Source organism: Pelobates fuscus, chromosome 5 (genome assembly GCF_036172605.1).
Source record: "Pelobates fuscus isolate aPelFus1 chromosome 5, aPelFus1.pri, whole genome shotgun sequence".
Taxonomy (NCBI): Eukaryota; Metazoa; Chordata; class Amphibia; order Anura; family Pelobatidae; genus Pelobates; species Pelobates fuscus.
In genome coordinates, this window is record NC_086321.1 from 204,977,496 (window position 1) to 204,999,758 (window position 22,263).

General features: G+C 42.1%; 1 protein-coding gene across 1 annotated transcript in view; it reads left to right on the forward strand.

Annotated features, from left to right (window-relative positions):
* Positions 1 to 22,263, forward strand: part of FANCC (FA complementation group C) — a 220,412-nt gene that overhangs the window by 177,465 nt on the left and 20,684 nt on the right. Inside the window, exon 9 of the mRNA XM_063454967.1 lies at positions 20,103 to 20,155. Within this exon, the coding sequence (XP_063311037.1) occupies positions 20,103 to 20,155 (53 nt within the window). The remainder of the gene's footprint in view (positions 1 to 20,102; positions 20,156 to 22,263) is intronic.

A 22,263-nucleotide genomic window follows, 5' to 3' on the forward strand; every position in this document is an offset into this window, starting at 1 on the left:
GGCCTTGCGGGACTAGTGAACTTAGTTAGGGTTGCTAAGGCCAGCACCTATCCCTAAATGCCAGTTCTCTACCCTGATGGGGCTTGTCACCTTAATGATGTGCCCGAACACATGTAGATACTAACCTTGAGTATAACGCTTATCACTTAGTGCATGACACAGAAGGTCTTGAATATGATTTGCTTCGGAAGAAAACAGGTCCGTCAAGGTATCCTAGGGATAAGATAGATGCTAGTGGGCCTGAAGCGTGCCACTGGTATGCATGATGTATGTAAAAATATGTCAAACATATGAAGAAGTGTGTATCAATGATACTATAACATAAGAACCCGTGTAAGATGAGGGACCTGAATGTTGGTCCATACTTAGAGACAAGCCCCCGGTTACCATACTTAGGTAATGTAATGAAAGAAGGCTGAGTGAGGCCTCTAGGAGAATCATAATCATAGTGAGTAAGATTAACAATACCTGGTACTGAAATACAGGATACCAGGTTGGCTGTAGGTGGTTGATAGCATAGAAAACTTGAAGAAACTGCAAAGAAAGAAGTTATGTACAATTATGAAATAGTAGTAGCAGAGAGACGTTGGTGAGATCGTGGTGAGGGGTCTTCAACGTAGCCCATGTAGAAGTTTAGAACCAGCCTGTGGGGGGTGGGGAGTTTCCCATGGAGGCTGATTGATGCCTCAGGGGAAGATAAATGTAACGAGTAAACCACTATACCTGATGCTGTAAGACAGGATACTGGGATGATACTTCCTGATGTCTACTTGAAGGAAATGTAGAGGCGCCTAAAATCATACACAGGGCTAAGTACCGGAAACAGTGATTGAGCGATCGTGCCTATGGTCAGTACTGAGCCTGACGAAAAGGAACCGTGGTGATTGCATATGGGAGATATGCATGAACAGTTGTGAGAGCTTAACCTATTGGCATACTATAAAAGATAATAAACGTATGATTTTTTTATGAGAGAACCGTAGTTAATGAAAGACTAGTCGTGTAGTCATGTTAGGTAAAGAAATTAATGGTAACATGTGAGACTAAATTGACTGAAAAAGTGAATCAACAGTGCAGGGTGACATTTAGTATGAATCCCCTAAGGTGTGTTCTTCCCAGTTATTACATCTAAGTGGGTTCCATAGTATATATGATTTATATGTCCCATTTAATGCTAAACATAGCCATGGCATGCTTAATTTATGCAAATTTGACTTCATGCTGTTTGAAAATAACATGCTTAACACCAGACAGAAAATTGAGTGAAAGGCTGTAAGAAGTAATCTGTTCGTTCGTATGAACGAACGGTATAACAGCTTAACATGGTGCAAGATAAGGGATTTAAGCAGTAAAAAACAGGCTGTGTTCGGCCAAAAACGAACTAAAGGAAAGAACTGTGTGCATACATGATGCCTGCGGTCAGCTGTTAGACCGCACGAAAGAATCCACGAAAGTGAGTGTACCCTGCGGTCAGCTGTTTAGCCGCACGAACCGCTGAAGTGCACAAACGGGTAATTTATGCACAAAACAGGTAAAGTATTTGTGAAGGGAGCGTACCCCTACGTTTTTAGGCCCGAACGTGGGAAATAGCCGAACACTATTTCCCACGTTATGTTTGGGTGGACATGCCGGTCTCGTGACCGGAAGCCGGGTACCAAGGCCGGGGAGATGCTGGGTGGTAGCAATGGAGGTCGGAGACAGAGGAATCTGCTGGCGACAGGACTCCTGCTGGAAACTTTAATTTTTTTGGCGGGAACTTCGGACCGGAAGTGCTGGTTGCTAAGGAGAAGTCAAACAGCTTGAACTGCAGAGGTGAGTAGGGGCTAGGAGTTTAAGTAGGGGCCATAACTCCGCCCACAAATTCAGGCCTAATGGCCTTTTAACATATATATATATGGACACATTGACTTGTTTTAATAAAAAGTTAGATTGTTAATGTGGTTTAATAATTCCTATAATGTGTAGGAATACATTAGATGGAACTGTTAAGCCCCCGTATTCACAATATTTTGGTTATATCAGAGACACCTTTGTTAGCCTGTGGACATTAACTTCACCTTCAGCATGTTTTTAAAACATCACGTTATATGCCTGGAACAGTGTTTACTCTCTGCAGGACAGTTCCTTGAACATGTTGCGCAAAGGATACATTTTGCAGTGGCAAGAACAGTGTGGGAAAATAAAATTTATGGGGTGATTGTTGGTAATAAGACTTCAGCCAGGACTATTGCAAATACAAGGTTGTTAACACCTAGTATAGCTATTGCTCAGTATTTATACAGCAGCGCAGGTAGATTTGTGAAGTTAGCGAAGGTTAAAAAGTGATCTCATTGAAAGGAATGCTTAATAGAAAAATAATGGAATTTGCTTTCGAATGCACTGAGTGGTACTTTTTAAATTCTGAATTATTTTCAAAATGAGTTAGTGGCAAGTAGGCTGTAAGTTCAGGTGAATTTAATAGCTTGTTTTAGAGGTAAGGATAGTATTAGACTTCTGCAACTATCACTAGTCTAATACTATCCTTACCTTTTTGTGTCATTTTACCCCACTCTCTCTAGCATGTAAGCTCATTGAGCAGGGCCCTCAACCCCTCTGTTCTTGTGTGACCAACTTGTCTGGTTACAACTACATGTCTGTTCGTCCACCCATTGTAAAGCGCTGCGGAATTTAGTGGCGCTATATAAATATCATAATAATAATAATATAGGACAAGCAAGTCTTCACCGTTAGTCATATGTCGTTCCACAAGTATTGTAGGAAAGGTGGATGTCTGTTGCTTGCTGAATATCACAGTAGTTGTGTTGTATGTTTACAACTGTAGAGCTATGCATTACTAAACTAATCTAGACTTGCATGCCTCGTCATAATTTCTTAATAAAGAAAAGATATTAATTAATATAAAGATACATGAGAATTAGGGCAGGATTGGCTCCATTTTAGAGTAGTTTGACAACTTAGCAGGCTCCACCAGGAGCCATGCAGGAGTGTTTGTTTGAGCTGAGAGTTTCAGCCAGTGAGTGTGGGTCTAAATTGGCTGTACTTTACTCTATAGCTACATTTGGCTTTTTCTGCAGGGGATTACTAAACACTGTTTTACTATTTACAATGAACCAATGACAAGGCACTTCTTGCACCCTCACCACTACAGCGGGCTATAGTGTTTGGAATGTTACTGTAATGGTAGGAGCCCTTGATCTCATCACCAATCAAGCAGAAAATAAATCACCATGTGCTGCAAAGTATGCACCATAAAACTTTTATAATAACACAAAAATGTATTTAAACAAATCATGTAATAAGGTTAAATAGATATAGACAAGTGAGTGTAATTGTTGGGGGTGTATTTAGAAGTTTAAGCGTTTTTTTAGATGCACCTGGAATGTAAGAGTACCTATAGGAGGAACAGCAGCACATTTTGTGATTTGCCAAAACATAGTTTGTTTATTTAAAAAAAAAATTAAAAAAATACCTACAACATAAGGGCATGTTTGGGTACAACATTCTTTAAAAAAAAAAAAAGATTGGCAAATCACAACTCTTCATAGTGAATTTTCTATTGTACCAGAAGAAATCTGTTTTGATGACAACCAGCAATCTAGATGTATTGACATTTTTTCAAAAGGACTAGTGTCACAGGTAAAGCATATTGCAGTTGACTTACAATGAAAATTTATTTTTACTCTATCAATCGATAGTGAGCGACCACCTTCTATATGCAAGGCATCGTTTTTTAGAAGGCAAGACATGCAACTGGAAAAAGGCAGAGGTGAGGTTTAAAGTTAATAAAAAAGAATGTGAGGTTTTAATTAGTTATACTTGAAAACGTGTAATAACACTACTCAAGTAAGAGGTACATATACATATAAATAAATCTGATGAAAACGGTTTCTAGTGGCCTTTTCACTGGAGAAATGCCCTCTAGTGGCCTTTTCACTGGAGAAATGCCCTCTAGTGGCTTTTCACTGGAGAAATTCTCACACTTTGTGATGCACGGAACAATGGAAGCAACATTTGATTTGTGTGGGAAGGTTGTCTAAATGAGGGCTGGGGCATTTGCCTTGTATCTATAGGCCTGTTCATAATCTAATTGAATAGATCAAAGAGGATATAGATTAAGTCCTTTGGAGATACGATTGTCACCAGCTAGTTAAAGGAACACTATTGTCACCAAAACAACTACAGCTTTTTGAATTTGTTCTGGTGAGTAGAATCATTACCTTCAGGATTTTTGCTGTAAACACTGTCTTTTCAGAGACAATGCAGTGTTTACATTACAGCCTAGTGATAACTTCACTGGCCACTCATTTGAAAACATTTGAAAAAAAATTCCAGGGACACTTTGCAGCACAGCTATCAATTACTACCTTGAGAATTTACCACACCCACTGCCACAAAGCTCCACCCACTATGACCAACCCACATACTTAATCTCCGCCCTACTTATTATAGTGCAGATTACAGGATCTACTCAATAAAGAGAGAATTACAGGGAATTGAGGTGGTAATTTTAAACTTAAGGCGAAAGTAGCCGGGTTGGAAAAATTCTCCCATTCAGCTGCACTATTTAGACCTAAAGTTTGAAATTCCCATCTCAATTCCCTGCAATTCTCTCTTTATTGAGTAGACCTTTATAACACCAAGTTCCCACCAACAGTACCATGCATACTTGGTATGCGATAGATACATTCACAGCACAGCATCTATATCAGGCAGGTACATTTTATCACTTTTAGGTGAGTTGGGTATCAGCGCGGACACTGTCAGTACAAGTACAAATATAGAAAGACCGTGTGCATATGTGCTTCAGTCAGATAGTTGTGTCTATACAATAGAACATACATTAGTTCACATACAGACCAGTTCAGTGACACACACAAGTTTACTTCAGACAAGCTCACTGACACATACAAGCTCACTAAATACAAGCTCACTGACACACACGTACTCACTAAATACAAGCTCACTGACACAAACAAGTTCACTAAATACAATCTCCCTGACACACACAAGCAGTACCAGCTTAACAGCGTTATGGGCCCCCAAGCGAAGCAATGCACTGGGTCCCTTCCTACACAACAGCTGAATACAAACACTGCAGTAAGGGGTGCAGTGTTTGTGTGTAGGGGTGCTGTGTGTGTGTGTAGGGGTGCTGTGTGTGAAGGGTGCTGTGTGTGTGTGAGGGGTGCAGTGTGTGAGGTATGCAGTGTGTGAAGGGGGCTGTGTGTGTGTGTTAGAGGTACTGAGTGTGTGTGAGTGGTGCTTTGTGTCAGGGGTTCTGAGTGTGTGTGAGTGGTGTTGAGTGTGTGTGAGGGGTGCTGTGTATGTGTGTCGGCGGTGCTGGGTGTGAGGGTGCTGTGTAGGGATCGACCGATTATCTCTCTGGCCGATATTATCCGGTATTTTAGGCAATATCGGTATCGGCCAATAAAGATACCGATATTGCCAATAATACATACCAGGACTGCGGGGCCCAGCAAGCTCTTACTTACCTTCCCTTCAGCTCCCCTGTGTAAATCTCGTGAGTCCCGCGGCCGTCAGAGCGGTGCCACCGGTTACCATGGCAATGCTCAGTGCGCACTCAGGCCGCAAGATTTACACAGGGCAGCTGAAGGGAGCTGCTGGGAAGGTAAGTAAGAGCTTGCTAGGCCCCCACTGCACAGTCCATGCCACAGAACCACTAGAGAATGCCATATCCCCCCTCCCTGGCCAAGTAAGAAGCAGGGAGGGGGGGACTAAAAAAATAAATATATATATTTAACATTTTTAAAAAAATAAAAAATGCCTCCCCTTCCTACTACACAAACACACTGCATTCACTATACACACACTCCACACACTTCATTCACTATACACACACTGCATTCACTTTATGCACACACTGCTTTCACTTTACGCACACTAGACACACACTGCATTCACTTTACACACACTACACACACACACTGCACCATGTGTGGGGGACATGACAGTCTGTGTGAGAGGGGTAATATTTTGTGTGAAGGGGGGTGATAGTGTGAGGAGGGAATATTGTGAGGGAGGGGGGGATACTGCCAAAAAACAAACACGAGTCCTGCGCATCGATTATAGGTGTGCACACCCAGGTGTTACCACAATTTATTTGAGGACAAAGTTAATGCAGCAAATGTTTTGAGCAGCAGCCCTTTATCAATGCTAATGGGGGAGGGGGGGGCGGGATACTGTGAGGGAGGGGGTGATGGTGTGAGGGGGAATACTGGGAGGGAGTGGGTAATACTGTGAGAGGGATACTGGGAGGGAGAGGGTTAATGATGTGGGGGGAATACTGGAAGGGAGAGGGTTAATGCTGTGGGGGGAATACTGGGAGGGAGCGGGTTAATGCTCTGGGGGGATACTGTGAGTGAGAAGGTTAATGCTGTGGGGGAATACTGGGAGGGAGAGGGTTAATGCTGTGGGAGGGATACTGGGAGAGAGATGGTTAATGCTGAGGGGGAATACTGGGATGGAGGGGGTGATTAAATACCTTGTTTCTCTCCCTGGTGGTCCTGTGGCTATGGCCGCCGGTCTGCAGCTCCACAGTGTGCAAAGCTGCAGACCATGTATCTCACGAGATCCAGTCAGAGCGTTGCCATGGTAACCCACGGCCCCGCTCTGATTGGTCAGAATTTGCGAGACACATGGTCTGCAGCTTTGCATATTGCGGAGCTGCACACCGGTGTCTGCGATTGGCGATTTCCTCCCGGGCAGACGGCACACATAGGGACCTCCCATCCGGCAGCATATCCAGCAAGCCGCCGGGCCCCCTCCTGGTGTCGCGTCCTCGGTCACTAACCGAGAACCTGACACAGTATGTCTTAAGGTGGTTTTGGCAGCCGCAAGGCCTTAGGTGGCCGCCTACAGCCCCTAATTAGAGAGCAGCCTCTGGGGGCTACTAATTTTAAAAAATAATGAGGGGGGACTTAATGTCCCTCCTGGTCTTGACCCTAGCTCAGCGGAAAGAGACTATAATAATAATAAAGTGGGAGAACTTAGTTACCTTCCCAGCCCATTCCCAGGTAGGGGCACAGAGCGACTTGTACCAGATACCCTGTTGTGTGCTTGCTGTTTAGCAGATATACCCCCACTTGATCTTAACCGTTAACTGGGATATAAGGAGTGGAAAAACTGCAGAGACGTGATTGGCTGTTAATCGAGGGCCTAGTACAGTGTAGCTCTTTAAGCAGTAACAAAAGGATGCAAATTTTTGATAAAGCTAATAGTACTTAAGAATATTTGCTGCTATTTCAGGATTTAATATTGCATGTAATAAATTTGTTATTAAAATGCAAACCATTATCTAAAACTGCATCAATGTCTACTATATCTGTTGAACCCAAGTTCTGTTTGACCTTTGTTCTTTCATGAAGAAGAAACCTGATATTCACTGCATTATATTTGGTTTTGTGAGAGTAATTAAAGTGTGATGGTCTAGTAACTCTTATTTTATATGGTGTGCAGTTAATTTTGTTTCCTGTCCCTTGAGACTGAAACAAAATTAGTCCTAGAAATTCTATAGTAGCTCGGAAGTTATAAAATTAAGAAATGCGCTGTTTTCCACTGAAATAACCTGACCCCATTTTTGCTATCTGAGAAGATTCAACCTCTTCTTAGCTTGGTGGAAATCATTATGTAAACTTAGAGGCCGTACCATATTTGAAAAATAATAAGTGATCTAAGTGTTAATTACTTGCCTTAAGAGAAAAGTAATTTAAGCTAAAAAAGTATTTGAAAACCATGTGTGATTTTAAATTTTTTATTTTTGTTGTGCTGAAATATTACACATGCAGGTAAGAGGTGCCCCAAAAGCAGTCCTCCTACTATTCCCACGCGTAACATGCGGGGCACAGAAAAAACAGGCACATTATTAATATATAATAACAAGTTAGAACATTAGTTTGTGTCTATAGCTTGGTTACATTAAGCTGGGTCCAAGAAGTGACTATGCGTTCGGTAATTAGATAATGTTAGCTTATATCATATAAGATGAGAACAATTCTAATCATTGTGTTTAATCTTGCTTAGAGGGTGCATGCTTGGTAAACCTAAAATCTAGGCGTAATAGAAAGAAAGACCCTTAATGAAGAAAAGAAAGAACAGAAAAAACAGTAAGGTTATTTGAGTCGTACAATGTGGGTTAACACTAAATCCGTGCTTTTAAATTAGTGGGATGCTTTGGATTAGAGGTTGGACGTGAGGGATGTCCCGGGAAAACCCATATTCAAGTTATGTTTAGAGACAGTGGCTATTATATTATATAACTCAAGCCTGTAATTTGTAAGATTATGTTGCTGGATAGAGGCACCGGGTGGTCGGTGAGTGCAGGCGTGTGCTGCAGTTATCAAGCTCACCGCGCACATAATATGGGCAGATTTTGCTATGAGACCTCCGCCACCATAAGCATAGTGATAGGCCCTTCGTTTGAGCCCATGGTTTCTTATGAGGTTTGCTAGGGGAAATGAGAGGTGCTTTTACGTCGGGTCTTGGAGGGTTGGGTGTACTAAGGACTCGTAGCGAGTGTGTTTGTTAAGTTCCCAGGAGGGATCCCGTGAGGCCCCCTTCCCCTTATGTGAATAGTTTCTGCTGTGTACCCTTGAAGTACCCGGTTAATTGCATGGGGACTGAGTGGGGCATAAGATTGGCTATGAGCCGATACAGACATGCAAGAATAGGACAGTACAGTCTCTGTAACCTGTTGGGTCCTCTCCGTTCACATATTGCCGGGCGGCAGCCTACACCCTGTCGGGGTGTCTCAGAGTCTTGCAGGTGCACCTGTATAGTGCCCGTAAGTGTGTCCATTAGCAAGTCTCGTCTGAGCAGGGTGAATAGAGTATTTTCCAAAGAGTGGTGGCTGCTTTTCTTCGGCCCTGTACCGGCCCATCGTTAACATGGGAGCTGAGAGAAATAGTGTTCTCAGTAGTCCAAGTGGGTGTGCGACTGCTGAGTGGGTTTAGGTAGCCGGTGTCCCTCTGAGGCTGGGTGTGAACTTAGATCCCGGGTGGCCAGGCCATTTGAGCCAGTCTGTGATTAGACAAGGTTGGAGGGGCAGGTGTATGCAGTGTCTCACGAGTCAGCTCCGCTTACAGGCGTTCCAGCAGGTAGTCTGGGCACAAATTCCGCTGCCCTAGCTGGGTCCCAGGACGGTGGGTTTTTGGGTCTCCCCGTCGGCATTGGCAGTGGGTCTGTGGGTAGGTCCAGCTGCCTTAAGATTGCTGGCGCCTCTATCATACAGCGCACTGAGAGTGTGGTATCCCCCCTAGTGATCAGCAGGGTGTGTGCTGGGCCCCAGCGGTAACTTACATGGTGGGCTCGCAGGGTAGAGGTTATTTGTTGGAGAGACCTTCTCCATGCTAAGGTCGCCCACGAGAGGTCGGCATAGAAGGAAAGATGCATATCTTCGAAGGGATAGGACGGTTGGTTGCGGACGGCCGCCTGGACTGCGGCCCTGTCCCTGTAGGTCTGAAATTGCATCACGACGTCTCTCGTGGCAGTTGTTGGCGCTTTGGCGGGTTTTGGGACACGGAAGATGCCGTCGATTGCTACAGCTTTGACCGTTTTTGGTGGTAGTAGGGCTGTGAGAAGCCGTCTAGCGACATGAGATAGCTCCGCTTCGGGTATGTTATCACTGATGCCCCTGACCTTTAGATGTTTTTGTCTCCGTTTATCTTCAAGTTCTGCAAATCTCAGATCGTTTCGGGTAAAATGTTGCCTCAGTTCCTGTATTTCATGCTGGAGCTGACAGATTTGACCGGTGTGGGTACTTGAGGTGTCTTCTACAGCTCCCAATCTTCCAGTGAGGCCTCGCAGGGTGTCCCGGATCGATGCGACATCCGCAGAGATTTTGGCGTGGTGGTCCGCTATGAGGTCTCTGATGGCCTCCATGCTCACTGGTGTGGGTGCCGGTTTCGGCAACTGTTGTGTCGTCGCCGGTGGCGAGGACCGTCTCGTCAGGATGTGTTCCCTCCCCCCCCCCCCTCCTCATCCGACGTCTCGGTATAAAAATCCGAGCATCCGCCGTGTAGGGACGCCATATTTGAGACCGTGGCTCCTCGGACCTGTCTCCACATCTCATCAATATTCATACCCGACGCAGGCTTTTCAGGCTTGAGTTTCTTATTTTTCTAGTCCATTGGGAGCGCGGGTAGACCTTGTGGTCGTTTTGGGGTGATTCCAACCTTTAGCGGTGGGTAAATTGGGATATTTTCAACTTCGTCGCTCAGAGCTCAGCCGACATGCGACCGTTCTCCTCCGTTGCTTAGCTCCGCCCCCCCAAGTGTGATTTTAGACTTGATGCAATTACTCACTGAATATGAGAAACATGTATAGCTATCACTACACTAACCATTTCATAATTGCAGAGGTAAAATGTAGCTTTTCATTGCATTGCTAAACCTACAGGTAAGTAATATGGAAAAAATACAAGGGGTGCTTCCACAGTGTACCAGGACCTGAAAAAGTGTCAGTCCTGCTGATATTTAAATTTTTCTAAGGACCTAAAACCCATAGATAATAATAAGTTAGTTGTAAATGAGACCATATGTGAGAGAAAGATGGGTAGTGCTTTCTCACATTCCCTATTGGTGCGAGATGAAGGAACAGTAATATACACGGGCCACACCTCAAGCTACCTAAATTAAAGTAGTTTTTGTTAATCCTGCTAAACTTAGCCCAGCATTGCTGTTTAGGAGCTTCTGCTCTAGTAGTAGAGACAATGAGTAGCACCTTGTGGACCACAGATAAGAAGTCAAACATTAAAGCTAACTGTAGTGATGATGGTTCTTGGAGTATTCTTTTAAAGTTTAACTGTAAGAATATAGACTTTCCCCATATTCGGAGACTGCAATTGTGCTAATTAGTGTTTTTTGGAGGGGGGGTATGTTTTTTTTTTTCAATTTGCTCATTAATTTATAGTTTGTCTTCTATTTTGAGAATAGCCTTTTTTGTTTTTTGTTGTTTTTGCTGTTTTTTTTTTATTTTGCACAATAGGATTTACGTGTTTAAAGAGTTACATTTTTCGCTGAATTATAGTATTGAGTATGACTAGGTTTCTAAAGTGTCTGGCTATCAAAATTAGGTACCTTTTTATAAATGTGTATATATATATATATATATATATATATATTTAAGTTTTGACAACTATTTATAAGGTAATTTTAGTAGCAAGCACTAATTCAGTTTGTGTTATACTTTGAGTAGTACACGTTATTTTCCCTGATCTGCCATCCGGCAAAGCTTTATAAATAAAAATGATGGGCCAGCACACCGTACTGTGAACAGCAGTTATTTTTATTAACAGAATGGGTAGAGTTAGTCATGAGTCTCTATCAACATATTGAAACCACAGTAACATAAATGCAAAGAAAGTACCCATATAAATAGTGTAATAAAATATCGCTATACCAATGATATAAATGCTTAGGAATACATTTAGTTAATCAAAATATACAGATAAACAGATAAACTCACATACACCCTGAAATATGTGTACTAGAATTCACAAACCATGAGCAAAATACAATATAATTACATCTTTATCTGTCTCTGTAGTTTAATATGTATCAAATAAATAGTCCACATGCCGCATCCTGCCAAGAGTGTCCTGGAGCACTCACACGGTAGGCAGTCATATTGTTTTGGAACAGATTGACTTTTTACCGGGGACCTTCCAGTCGCTGGTCCCAGCCTCTCCTCTTCCTAGGAGCATCTGTTAGCTTTCTTGTGCTAACCCTGCAGTGCTCTCATTAGCTGAGAGCATCCGCTGTACACACCGATTGGCATAGAGTCAGATAGGGAGAGACTCGTGCCCTGGTGGACCCCACGTAAGAATTCAAGCCATTTGCTAATTTACACTGGGTGGGCACCAGGGTAATCTTGGCATCATAACCACTACAACACACTGTAGTGGTTATGGTGCATATAATGTATCATTAAACATATTTTTCTTCATTATGTTACCATCATTTAACTTCACCAGAAAATCAATTAAGTAGAATGTCTGATTTGTGAAGATAGGATGATTTTTATATGATTAATTATATATTAAATATATATATTACAATTAATTGTTCATTACAGTGCAGTCAGCAGTGGGAGTTAACCCAGCAAGCTTCACCAGGTTTGCCAAAAAAATACAATTAAACTAGCTGGAAATAAGCTCAAACACATATAGAACATAGCCAGGGCCGGCCTTAGGCCTTTAGGCGCCCTGTGCGAAAAATCTTCACAGCGCCCCCCCTTCCCGTGCAGTCATTTCGGATCTGGACTGCCTGTATGGGTGGGACCAGTCTGATATGCTTCAGATATGTTCTCTCTGTAATGGCACAAGATGAGCTAAAACCAGCAGCTTGAGTTCTGAGCGGGGACCCACCGAAGGGCAGGCTATTTCAGCTGCTGTCCATTCTCAGAATACTCTTGCGACCCGTTTTTTTCTCTCCATAAGTTTAAAGGGTAATCCAGACGTGGACTCCTTGCTCACGGTGCCTAGAGAGATATCAGCTATGCCTCACTGATGATGCCTAACAAGGCTGAAACGATCGTCTGGGGTTGCTGTATCTCTCGTGCAGAGAGAACTTGCTGGCATTTCGGATCTGGACTGCCTGTATGGGTGGGACCAGTCTGATATGCTTCAGATATGTTCTCTCTGTAATGGCACAAGATGAGCTAAAACCAGCTTGAGTTCTGATCGGGGACCCACCGAAGGGCAGGCTATTTCAGCTGCTGTCCGTTCTCAGAATACTCTTGCGACCCGTTTTTTTCTCGCTATAAATCATCTATCCTGTTGAATTAGTAAATAGTAGTGTGATGGATGTCTGCCAAGTCTGCTTCCTTGCCGCTATCAGGGACCCTGGAGTGCTGCAGACCCAGTCACCAAAGTTTGACTGGGATCGCTGTGAGGGCCTTTTCCACCCTGGACCAGGCAACTATGCTTATGGTTTTGGAAACCCTTTCTCCAGTAGTGCAGTGATCATAGCCCTTTCTCCAAAAACTAGACAACTTGGTGAAGATTAAACACAGCAACAGCCTTTATTGAGAACAGCACATCTATATATACCCCAACAGCTTCATTTACATACAATAGGGTTAAAGTGGTACCCAGCAGCAGTATGGACTTGGGCAATAACCAATTACACTGCATATGCCAAGCCAACCAATAACAGTATGGACCTGGATAGCAACCAATCACACTATAAAGCTTACAGCCAGAGTGAATGGAGCCCTGTAATTACCAGGAAGGGTGGGGACAGACAATAGCAAGGACTGAGAACTATATGGGGAATTTAAAGAAGTGTCATGTTAGCCATTTGGAACTCGTCTGGAAGTATCCCTAAAGCAGTGGCGTACATACCGGGGTCGCAGGGGTCGCGGCTGCGACTGGGCCCGGCCCACCAGGGGGCCCGGCCGCCCTGCGACCCAGGTATGTACCCAGGTATGTACCCACAGGGCCAGCCTCTTCTCCTGGGGGGCCCAGGAGCCAGCCACCTCAGGGCCCCCCGAGGCTGGCCCTGCTGTCACCCGGATGGCGGGCGCGCGAGGGAGCACTCTCCCCTGAGTGCTTCCTCTTCAGCTCCCTCGCGCACCGCACTGAAACCGGAGCCGGAAGATGACGTCATCTTCCGGCTCCGGCATCAGTACGCGGCGCGCAAGGGAGCTGAAGAGGAAGCACTCAGGGGAGAGTGCTCCCTCGCGCGCCCGCCAGCCGGGTGACAGCAGGGCCAGCAACACCACTGGACCCCAGGGAATCCCCATAGGTAAGGAGGCTGGGGGGGATTAAATAAAAAAAAAAAAAAACGTGTGAGTGTGTGTTAATGTGTGTGTTAGTGTTAGTGAGTGTGTGTTAGTGTGTGTCTTAGTGTTATAGTGTGTGTTAGTGAGTGTGTGTGTTAGTGTTATAGTGTGTGTGTTAGTGAGTGTGTTAGTGTTAGAGTGTGTGTGTGTGTGTTTGTGTGTTAGTGTGTGTGTGTTAGTGTTAGTGTGTTAGTGTTAGAGTGTGTGTTAGTGTGTGTGTGTGTTAGTGTTAGAGTGTGTGTTAGTGTGTGTGTTAGTGTGTTAGTGTTAGAGTGTGTGTGTGTGTCTGTTACTGAGTATGTTTGTGTGCGTCTGTCACTGAGTGTGTGTCTGTCAGTAAATGTGTGCGTCTGTTCATGAGAGTGTGTGTGTGTGTGTGTCTCAAGCGCTTACCTTTCTCCAGCGCCAGACCTTGGCGCTGGGGATCTCTCCGTCCCGATCCGTCTCTCAGCTCCGAATGCACATGCGTGGCAAGAGCCACGCGCCCATTCAAACCGCCCATAGGAAAGCATTACTCAATGCTTTCCTATGGACGTTCAACGTCTTCTCATTGTGATTTTCACAGTGAGAATCGCAAAAAATCCTCTAGCGGCTGTCAATGAGACAGCCACTAGAGGCTGGATTAACCCTCAGTGAAACATAGCAGTTTCTCTGAAACTGCTATGTTTTCAGCTGCAGGGTTAAAACTAGAGAGACCTGGCACCCAGACCACTTCATTGAGCTGATGTGATCTGGGTGTCTGTAGTGGTCCTTTAAGTGTATGTGTTTATGCATGCACTGGCGTACATACCGCGGTCGCACGGGTCGCAGCCCTGCGACCAGGTGCCCGCCGCCTCGTGTTGCGGCCCCAGCCTGCGCAGAGTAAGCGCGTGCGTGTGGGGGGGGGGGCACAGATCAGTTTTCGCACCGGGGCCCCATGGGTTGTGTGTACGCCACTGCCCTAAAGCAATTGGACAACGCCCTGGTACAAGAACAATAAGACAGGATAAGGGGGAGGGGGAAAGGCACATGGACCTGGACAATCAACACATCATTATTGGTATTTATATAGTGCTAACTAATTCCGCAGCGCTTTACAATATTATGAAAGGGGTATATTCACAGTAAATGAGACAATTACACAGTGACACACGAACAATCGGTAGAAGAGGGCCCTGCTCAAATCCAATATTCAATCCAATACACAAGACCAAATCTTTTGGGGAAACATATAGGCATTCCAACAACACAATATCAAACCGACAAAGGGTCTCTTGGCAAGGGGATTCTGTTGTAATACAACAAACATCCAGGGACTTACAGGGACAACGGCCCCTTTTATGGGCTCCTGGGATTAGGTCAATTGTCTGTGGGCAGGAGTCTAGCCTTTACATTTCTCCAGGAGGCTGTGGCATGGGAGCTTACAAGTAGTAAGGGGAAGGAAAATCATGTGGCTCCCATTTAAAATGTTAACCACAAAACTCTTCATGCATGGGCAAAGATAGGTAGGTAGGTAGATAGATAGTTAGATAGAATGTAATACTTCAAACCTGAGGAAGAGAGGAAAACGCTCAAAAGTTTGTCTTTTAAAGGACCACTATATAAACTCTTTTTCCTGGCACTATAGTGCCCTGAGGGTGCTCCCACCGGGCTGATGGGGGATGAAGGGGGTTAAACACTCACCTTTCTCCAGCGCCGGTCTCCCTCGGTGCTGGGGACTCTCCTCCTCCTTCGATCGTCATCGACTGAATGCGCATGCGTGGCAAGAGCCGCACGTGCATTCAGCCAGTCCATAGGAAAGCATTCTCAATGCTTTCCTATGGACGCTGGCGTCTTCTCACTGTGAAAATCACAATGAGAAGCACGGAAGCGACTCTAGCGGCTGTCAGTGAGACAGCCACTAGAGACTGGATTAACCCTATTATAAACATAGCAGTTTCTCTGAAACTGCTATATTTATAGAAAAAAGGTTAATCCTAGCTGGACCTGGCACCCAGACCACTTCATTAAGCTGAAGTGGTCTGGGTGCCTATAGTGGTCCTTTAAGTTAGCAACTGAAATAAAACTTCTCTGAAACTGCTATGTTTACAGCAGGCAGGGTTAATCCTAGATGGGCCTGGCACCCAGACCACTTAATTGAGCTGAAGTGGTCTGGGTGCCTATAGTGGTCCTTTAAAGGATCACTATAGTGCCAGGAAAACATACTAGTTTTCCTGGCACTATAGTGCCCTGAGGGTGCCCCCACCCTCAGGGCCCCCCTCCCGCCGGGCGGGGGACTCTCCTCCTCCTCCATAACGACGTCATCGGCTGAATGCGCATGCGCGGCAGGAGCCATGCGCGCATTCAGCCAGTCCATAGGAAAGCATTCTCAATGCTTTCCTCTGGACGCTGGCGTCTTCTCACTGTGAAAATCACAATGAGAAGCGCGGAAGCGTCTCTAGCGGCTGCCAATGAGACAGCCACTAGAGGCTGGATTAACCCTATTATAAACATAGCATTTTCTCTGAAACTGCTATGTTTATAGAAAAAAGGGTTAAACCTAGCTGGACCTGGCACCCAGACCACTTGATTAAGCTGAAGTGTTCTGGGTGCCTATAGTGGTCCTTTAAGTATTATGTTAGTCCAATGAAAAATTTATCATCGCATACTGCAGAGCACTCTGGTGTATTGGCATATTGTCTACTGGATGAATGCCAATAATGCAGAGCATTTTATCATATATATTCAACTACTAAAATATCCATCTGCACAGCAGGGATTGTATATACTCCCAGGACTCCCTTTCCCCGGATTGTATATACTCCCTTTATATGTGTTTTTTATCTTGAATGGAAAAAGTGGTGTTGTTTTTTTACTTAAGAGAACAACTATTAACAGTTACATTTATTACCCAGCATAGAAATATTTTAAGATTTCGTTATTAAGGATAGTTTGTCATGTATGCATTTTTCTAACCCTAGTTTCTTCTTGAGCATGGGACCCTGTTTTCATTTTACTCATAAAATGGTTTCTGTTTAATATGAACAAAAGTAAACTATATACAAAACAAAATCCTTGATGATGATAATGGCATGTGTTTCCATTTTAATTTAATCTACAGCTAATGCAAATCATGTAATGTGTACAAATTATGCTGTAACACTATTGAACAATGGACACTATAATGGAACATCTTTTATTATATAATGAATACATAAATTGTGTAATATAAGCTAATGAGGGATTTAGTTAAGCATGCCCAAAATAAGCAGATGCATTAAAATTATTAATAACCTTCTATTTTTTATTTTATTTTTTTACTGAAGAAATACCCCACTGTGTCCTGTAGTGATGGTAAAGTTAAATGACTAATTCTGCAACAGCACTGTACCTTAATTTTTTCACTAAATTTATAAAAAACAAAGTGCACTTATGGCTAACTTTTTTGTACGCTGTGAAAGGTATATACACTAGGTGGCAGTATGTGAAAGAAGAAAAGGGTTGTTCTGAAAAACAAACAAGAACTATGTAATGGTAATACTGGTAGTTGGATTCTTGAGGTTGTATTTTTTTATTTTATTATGGCATTTATTTCTAGTCAGATGTGTATCTGATCAAAATATGTCTAAAATGTTATACTATAGGTAGTTTATGTGGAACCAAAATTATTCATTTATTGCATTGCCCAAGCTTATAAGTGGCACTATACAGCCCTGTGGAATCATTTGATGTATTATAAATATTTTTTTTTTTTTTAAATCCAGTTTGGATTTATTATTATTTTTCATTATTTCATTAAAATGTTATGGTTGCCAGAGACAGAGAGTACACCTCAATAAGTTAAATGCAATGCGTCTCCTCACCATATAGGTCTTGTAAAGCCATTTTATGGTATATCTGTGCGTGCTTATTTAATATTGTATTATGCTTGCAGGTTTAGGAATCATTTTGTAATACAGACATTTACTTTTGTTCTAGTTTATCAGCTTAATCAACACATGAGCAATTTAAGTTCTATGAGAGAAACTCTAATTGTGTATAATTCAAATTAACCCTTAGATTTTGAGTTGTCCTATTTCTTTAAACAGTCTTCAAGAAGACAAGAATTCTAAAAGCGCAACATATAATATATCTACAGTATGCAAAAATAAAATTAGCAGTAATAGAACAAGCAGCTATACATAATATGAGCTTTCCCAAAATTCTCACAGACACAATGTTTAAAAAATATTTAAGCTTTTAAAAGATAAACCCCTAAATACTTTGGGGTAAAATTATTTTGATAATACATATTATTTAAGGACTTAAATAATACGTATCATCAAAATAATTTTACCCCAAAGTATCTAGGGGTTTATCTTCTAAGCGCTTACATTTTTTATACATTGAGTCTTACAAGAATGTTTTCTTCAAATACAAAAAAAAAGAGATCTTCACAATAAATTTAGCAACAAGCACTGTGTGTCTTAGAAGTGAAGTGGCTGTGTTTTTTGTTTTCACTCTATATTTGTCAATTTAAGTATAACTCATTATTTGACAAATAAATTAATTGTGGTTATTGCCCTTCTGAAGGTAATCTTTAAATACAATAACAAAGTGTACTGATTTAGTAGTTCTATAGATTTGGGCGTCCTCCAGTGCTGTCAATGCTGACATTGATGCATTTTTCATGGTGTTTGAAAGATAGAATTTCTTAGACACTCCTTGAAAAGAAACAAATTTAGAGCTCTGCTCCTCTTTCTTTAGCCTCTGGGAGTCATGTGAGCTGCATCCTGTTTTTAGCAGTAAGACATTACATTTGTCTTTGATAATGATATCAGAACCCAGCATCTATTTAAATGTCAAAGTGTTTCAGTCCCCATTGAACTGTGTTTCTATCCTGATCTTTCAACTTCAGTTATTGCAAAAGCAGTGTAGTGTATGCGCAAATCTGTACACATCTTTGTGTGGTTTATAAGCATTATATTAAATGATCTGCCTTTTGTTTCACAGGGTAGATCAGGTTTTCAAATCCTATAAGGCATGGTAGATGACACCACAACGAGCAATAAAAGCTGGAACGCGTTGTGTGAATGTCTTTGCACAGTGTGTGGCCCCTGTTCCCAGAGCAGCATATGGACAGATGTGTGAGCAAAACTTGTAAAAACAGAGTACATTTTGACCTTTGTAGTTTTGGCATTGTAATCTTGTGTAGTGTCTGTTGTGTCCAGGTAATGTTCCTGTGTACTATGGACAGGAATTACCTGTGGTAAAACAATTCTCCAGCAAACATTTCATTTATCTCTTTGCTTTGATGATATATTTGTTTACGTTGGCTTTTATCTTTTGTGCATTTTGTATGCTCAGAAGGATTTCCTGATTGTGATGCACAGGGACACCTGGAAATCACTCATCAGACATGGCTGATAAATGTGTTGCTGGTTAGGTACATCATATGTTTGATGGCAGTCAATAGATAGTGCACTCTGTGCCTGTAAACCAAACAAAAACATTTATTTTAAAATAGCCGAATTTTAAAAATATCCTTGAAATACATTTTTCCAAATGGACCAGTTATTCCAAGTTGAGTTCCTCGCTAATTTCTGTATAATTTAAAAATATATTTTCATCTCCATTCTTTGTAAGTTTAAAGAGACACTTTAGTCACCAGAACAACTACAGCTTATTGAATTTGTTCTTGTGAGTAGAATCATTACCTTCAGGCTTTTTGCCGTAAACAATGTCTTTTCAGAGAAAATGTAGTGTTTACATTACAGCCTAGTGATAACTTCACTGGCCACTCCTCAGATGGCTGTTAGAGATCCTTCCTGGGTCATGGCTGCCTAAAATGCATCCAAACATTCAGTATTTCCTCTCTCTGCATGCAGATACTGAACTTTCCTCATAGAGATTCATTGATACAATTCATCTCTATGAGGAGATGCTGATTGTCCAGGGCTGTGTTTGAATCATGCTGGCTCTGCCCCAGATCTGCCTCTTTGTCAGTCTCAGCCAATCCTATGGGGAAGCATTGTGATTGGATCAGGTCTCCACTTCTGATGATGTCAGAGGTCAAAGGAAGTTCACAGGCAGAGGCAGCAGCTTCAGATTTCACTATCTTCAGATATAGTAAGATTTCACTATCTTTAGGGAGGCAAAGGGGGCCAAGGGGGCTAGATAGTGGTTTTAACCCTGTAGGGTCAGGAATACATGTGTTCCTGACCCTATAGTGCTCCTTTAAAGTAATACGACTTAAGTTAAGCATGTATTACTTTGTGTGCATGTTTGTGGAGTTGAATTAATTCCTATTTCCTTGTCCCATGAGGGAAAATACTGTGCATTAATGTTTATCTTTTTTTTCCCATCAGCCCCAGGCTGCCTGCCATCCATCCATTTTCATGATTATTGATGGGATTTTCAGGTATGACAACTTCTTACCAAACTAATATTGTTCTAATCCTCAAGTACCCCCTAGCAGTCCAGGATTTAGGGATTATCCAGTTGTGTCTAAGGTGTTTTTAGAAAAAGAGAAAAAAAAAAACACTTTAGACGCATCAGGGTAATCCCTAAATCCTGGACTGGTAGGGGATTCTTGAGGACTGGGTTGGGAACCCCTGTTCTAGTCAATTTTAATTGTGTAATGGTCTGTTAACTCCACAAAATATGGTTAAAAACAAAAGTTTTGCAATTGTCTTTTTCTATTTATTTTTTTTGGCATTTTTTTTTTTACTATGATGATGTTGTGGATAGCAAAATACAGATTAGAGTATTTCTTATGGGAGGCAGTACATGACTTCCAAGCCGAGCAGACCTGTTGTGAGAACGTCCTTGAGATTCCCACTAATTTGGCAGCTAAACTGTTTTTGGTAACCATCCACGACTTGAGTTGTAATCTCCCTGACACTTGGCTAACCTGGGCTTACTTTAAGCAACTTTTATCCACAAAACTCGGATTTGTGTCAACACAACCTGATGCACCCTGCTTTAGGAAGAAAAGGCTTTAATCTGTTCTCTTGAAGCCTTCCCTCCTCCCACCTTGTACCAGTGGGAGTTATCCCAGTCTCCACGAGGGGGAGTTGTCTTTCAGTGGGCTTGTTCCAAATTGGCCACCATCCATGTGCTCTCACAAACCTCGGAGGAACAGTCCTGAAGGCGGGAACTTTCCTGGAGGCATATAACACCCTGTGCTTACAATTCTTGGAGCGTTTATGCTCCTGTGTCATACCTACTACTGTAACGATTAGTTCCAGTGAAGTCTCTGCAAATCTCCTTCTTCATGGGTCTGGAACTGTGAGGGGTTCTCATCACAGGAGAGTTCACCATGGTCACCAACATGGAGTGAATGGGAGCCCTAAGGATCTTACTGGGGCCAAAGTGGTGAAGGTCACTGGACAATGGGCAAGGGATATTGTCCAAACTCAGGGTTGGAGTAATGGCATATGGGGGCTTCACAGTCACTACCTGGCTCGCCTTTCTCCACAAGCCTGTACTATATATCTTTTTGGTCGGATGCTTTCCTCGGAATTTGGAATTGGCTAACCTCAACTTCCTGCTATCTGGGCTATAGATCTCATGTTCAAAGACTCTCACATTTGATGACCAACCTTTCAGTTTAAAAACTCTTTCTGAATAATAATATAATATATTTATACATAAACCACTGATTTGACCAAAACCAATAATTCAGTGGTAATTAATAATAATTAGGTAATTATTATATGTGTCTCCCTGATGGTCTTATATTGGAGTCCGATATAAGTGCCATTAATGATAATTATTTACTACAGTTTTGTGTTCTATACATTTGTACTATGGTGCTACTTGCCTGATTCATGTAGTCATATTGCATACTTTGTATTATGAGCATCCACCCGTGATACACAATGATTGGGAAAAAAAAAATTCTTACTGTATATATGCGTGTTAGGGTATATATATGTATCTAATATGTATTTCATTTTTCTCTTGCTAATAATAATTATTTTACAATATTTGCTACCTTTGAGAACACGTAGCAACCCTTACATAAAACATATCTGTTGAAAATAAAGTGTTATGCAGAAAGAAAAATAGTTGCAATTCTTGAATTCACCACTAGGAGGCTACAGAGGTTTATTTTATTTTTTATTTTTTTTACAGTATATTGTAAACACACCAATGCAATTCACTGATAGTGTGCTTTATTTACACATACCTATCAATTTATTTTTAAGTTATTTTATGAAATGCTATTCAAGAGTTAGTGTATTTTACTTTATCCCCTGTTCCTGTTAAAAGAAGAAAAACGTTAAAGAGATGGAGGTAGCAAACAAAGCAAACAGAAAGTGGACCTGTTTGTTGATTTTACATAATACATCTATTCCCCAATGTTGTCTGGGTTTATTTTATTAAAAAAAAAAGTTTACTATCAAGTTGTTACTATTGAATACATGCAAGCATCATTTCACTTTGTGGATTTCTCTTCCAGTTGGCAAAGTTATAATGTTAATTAATGTCCAGTGCTTAAAGTGGCAGTAAGTAGCCAAACTA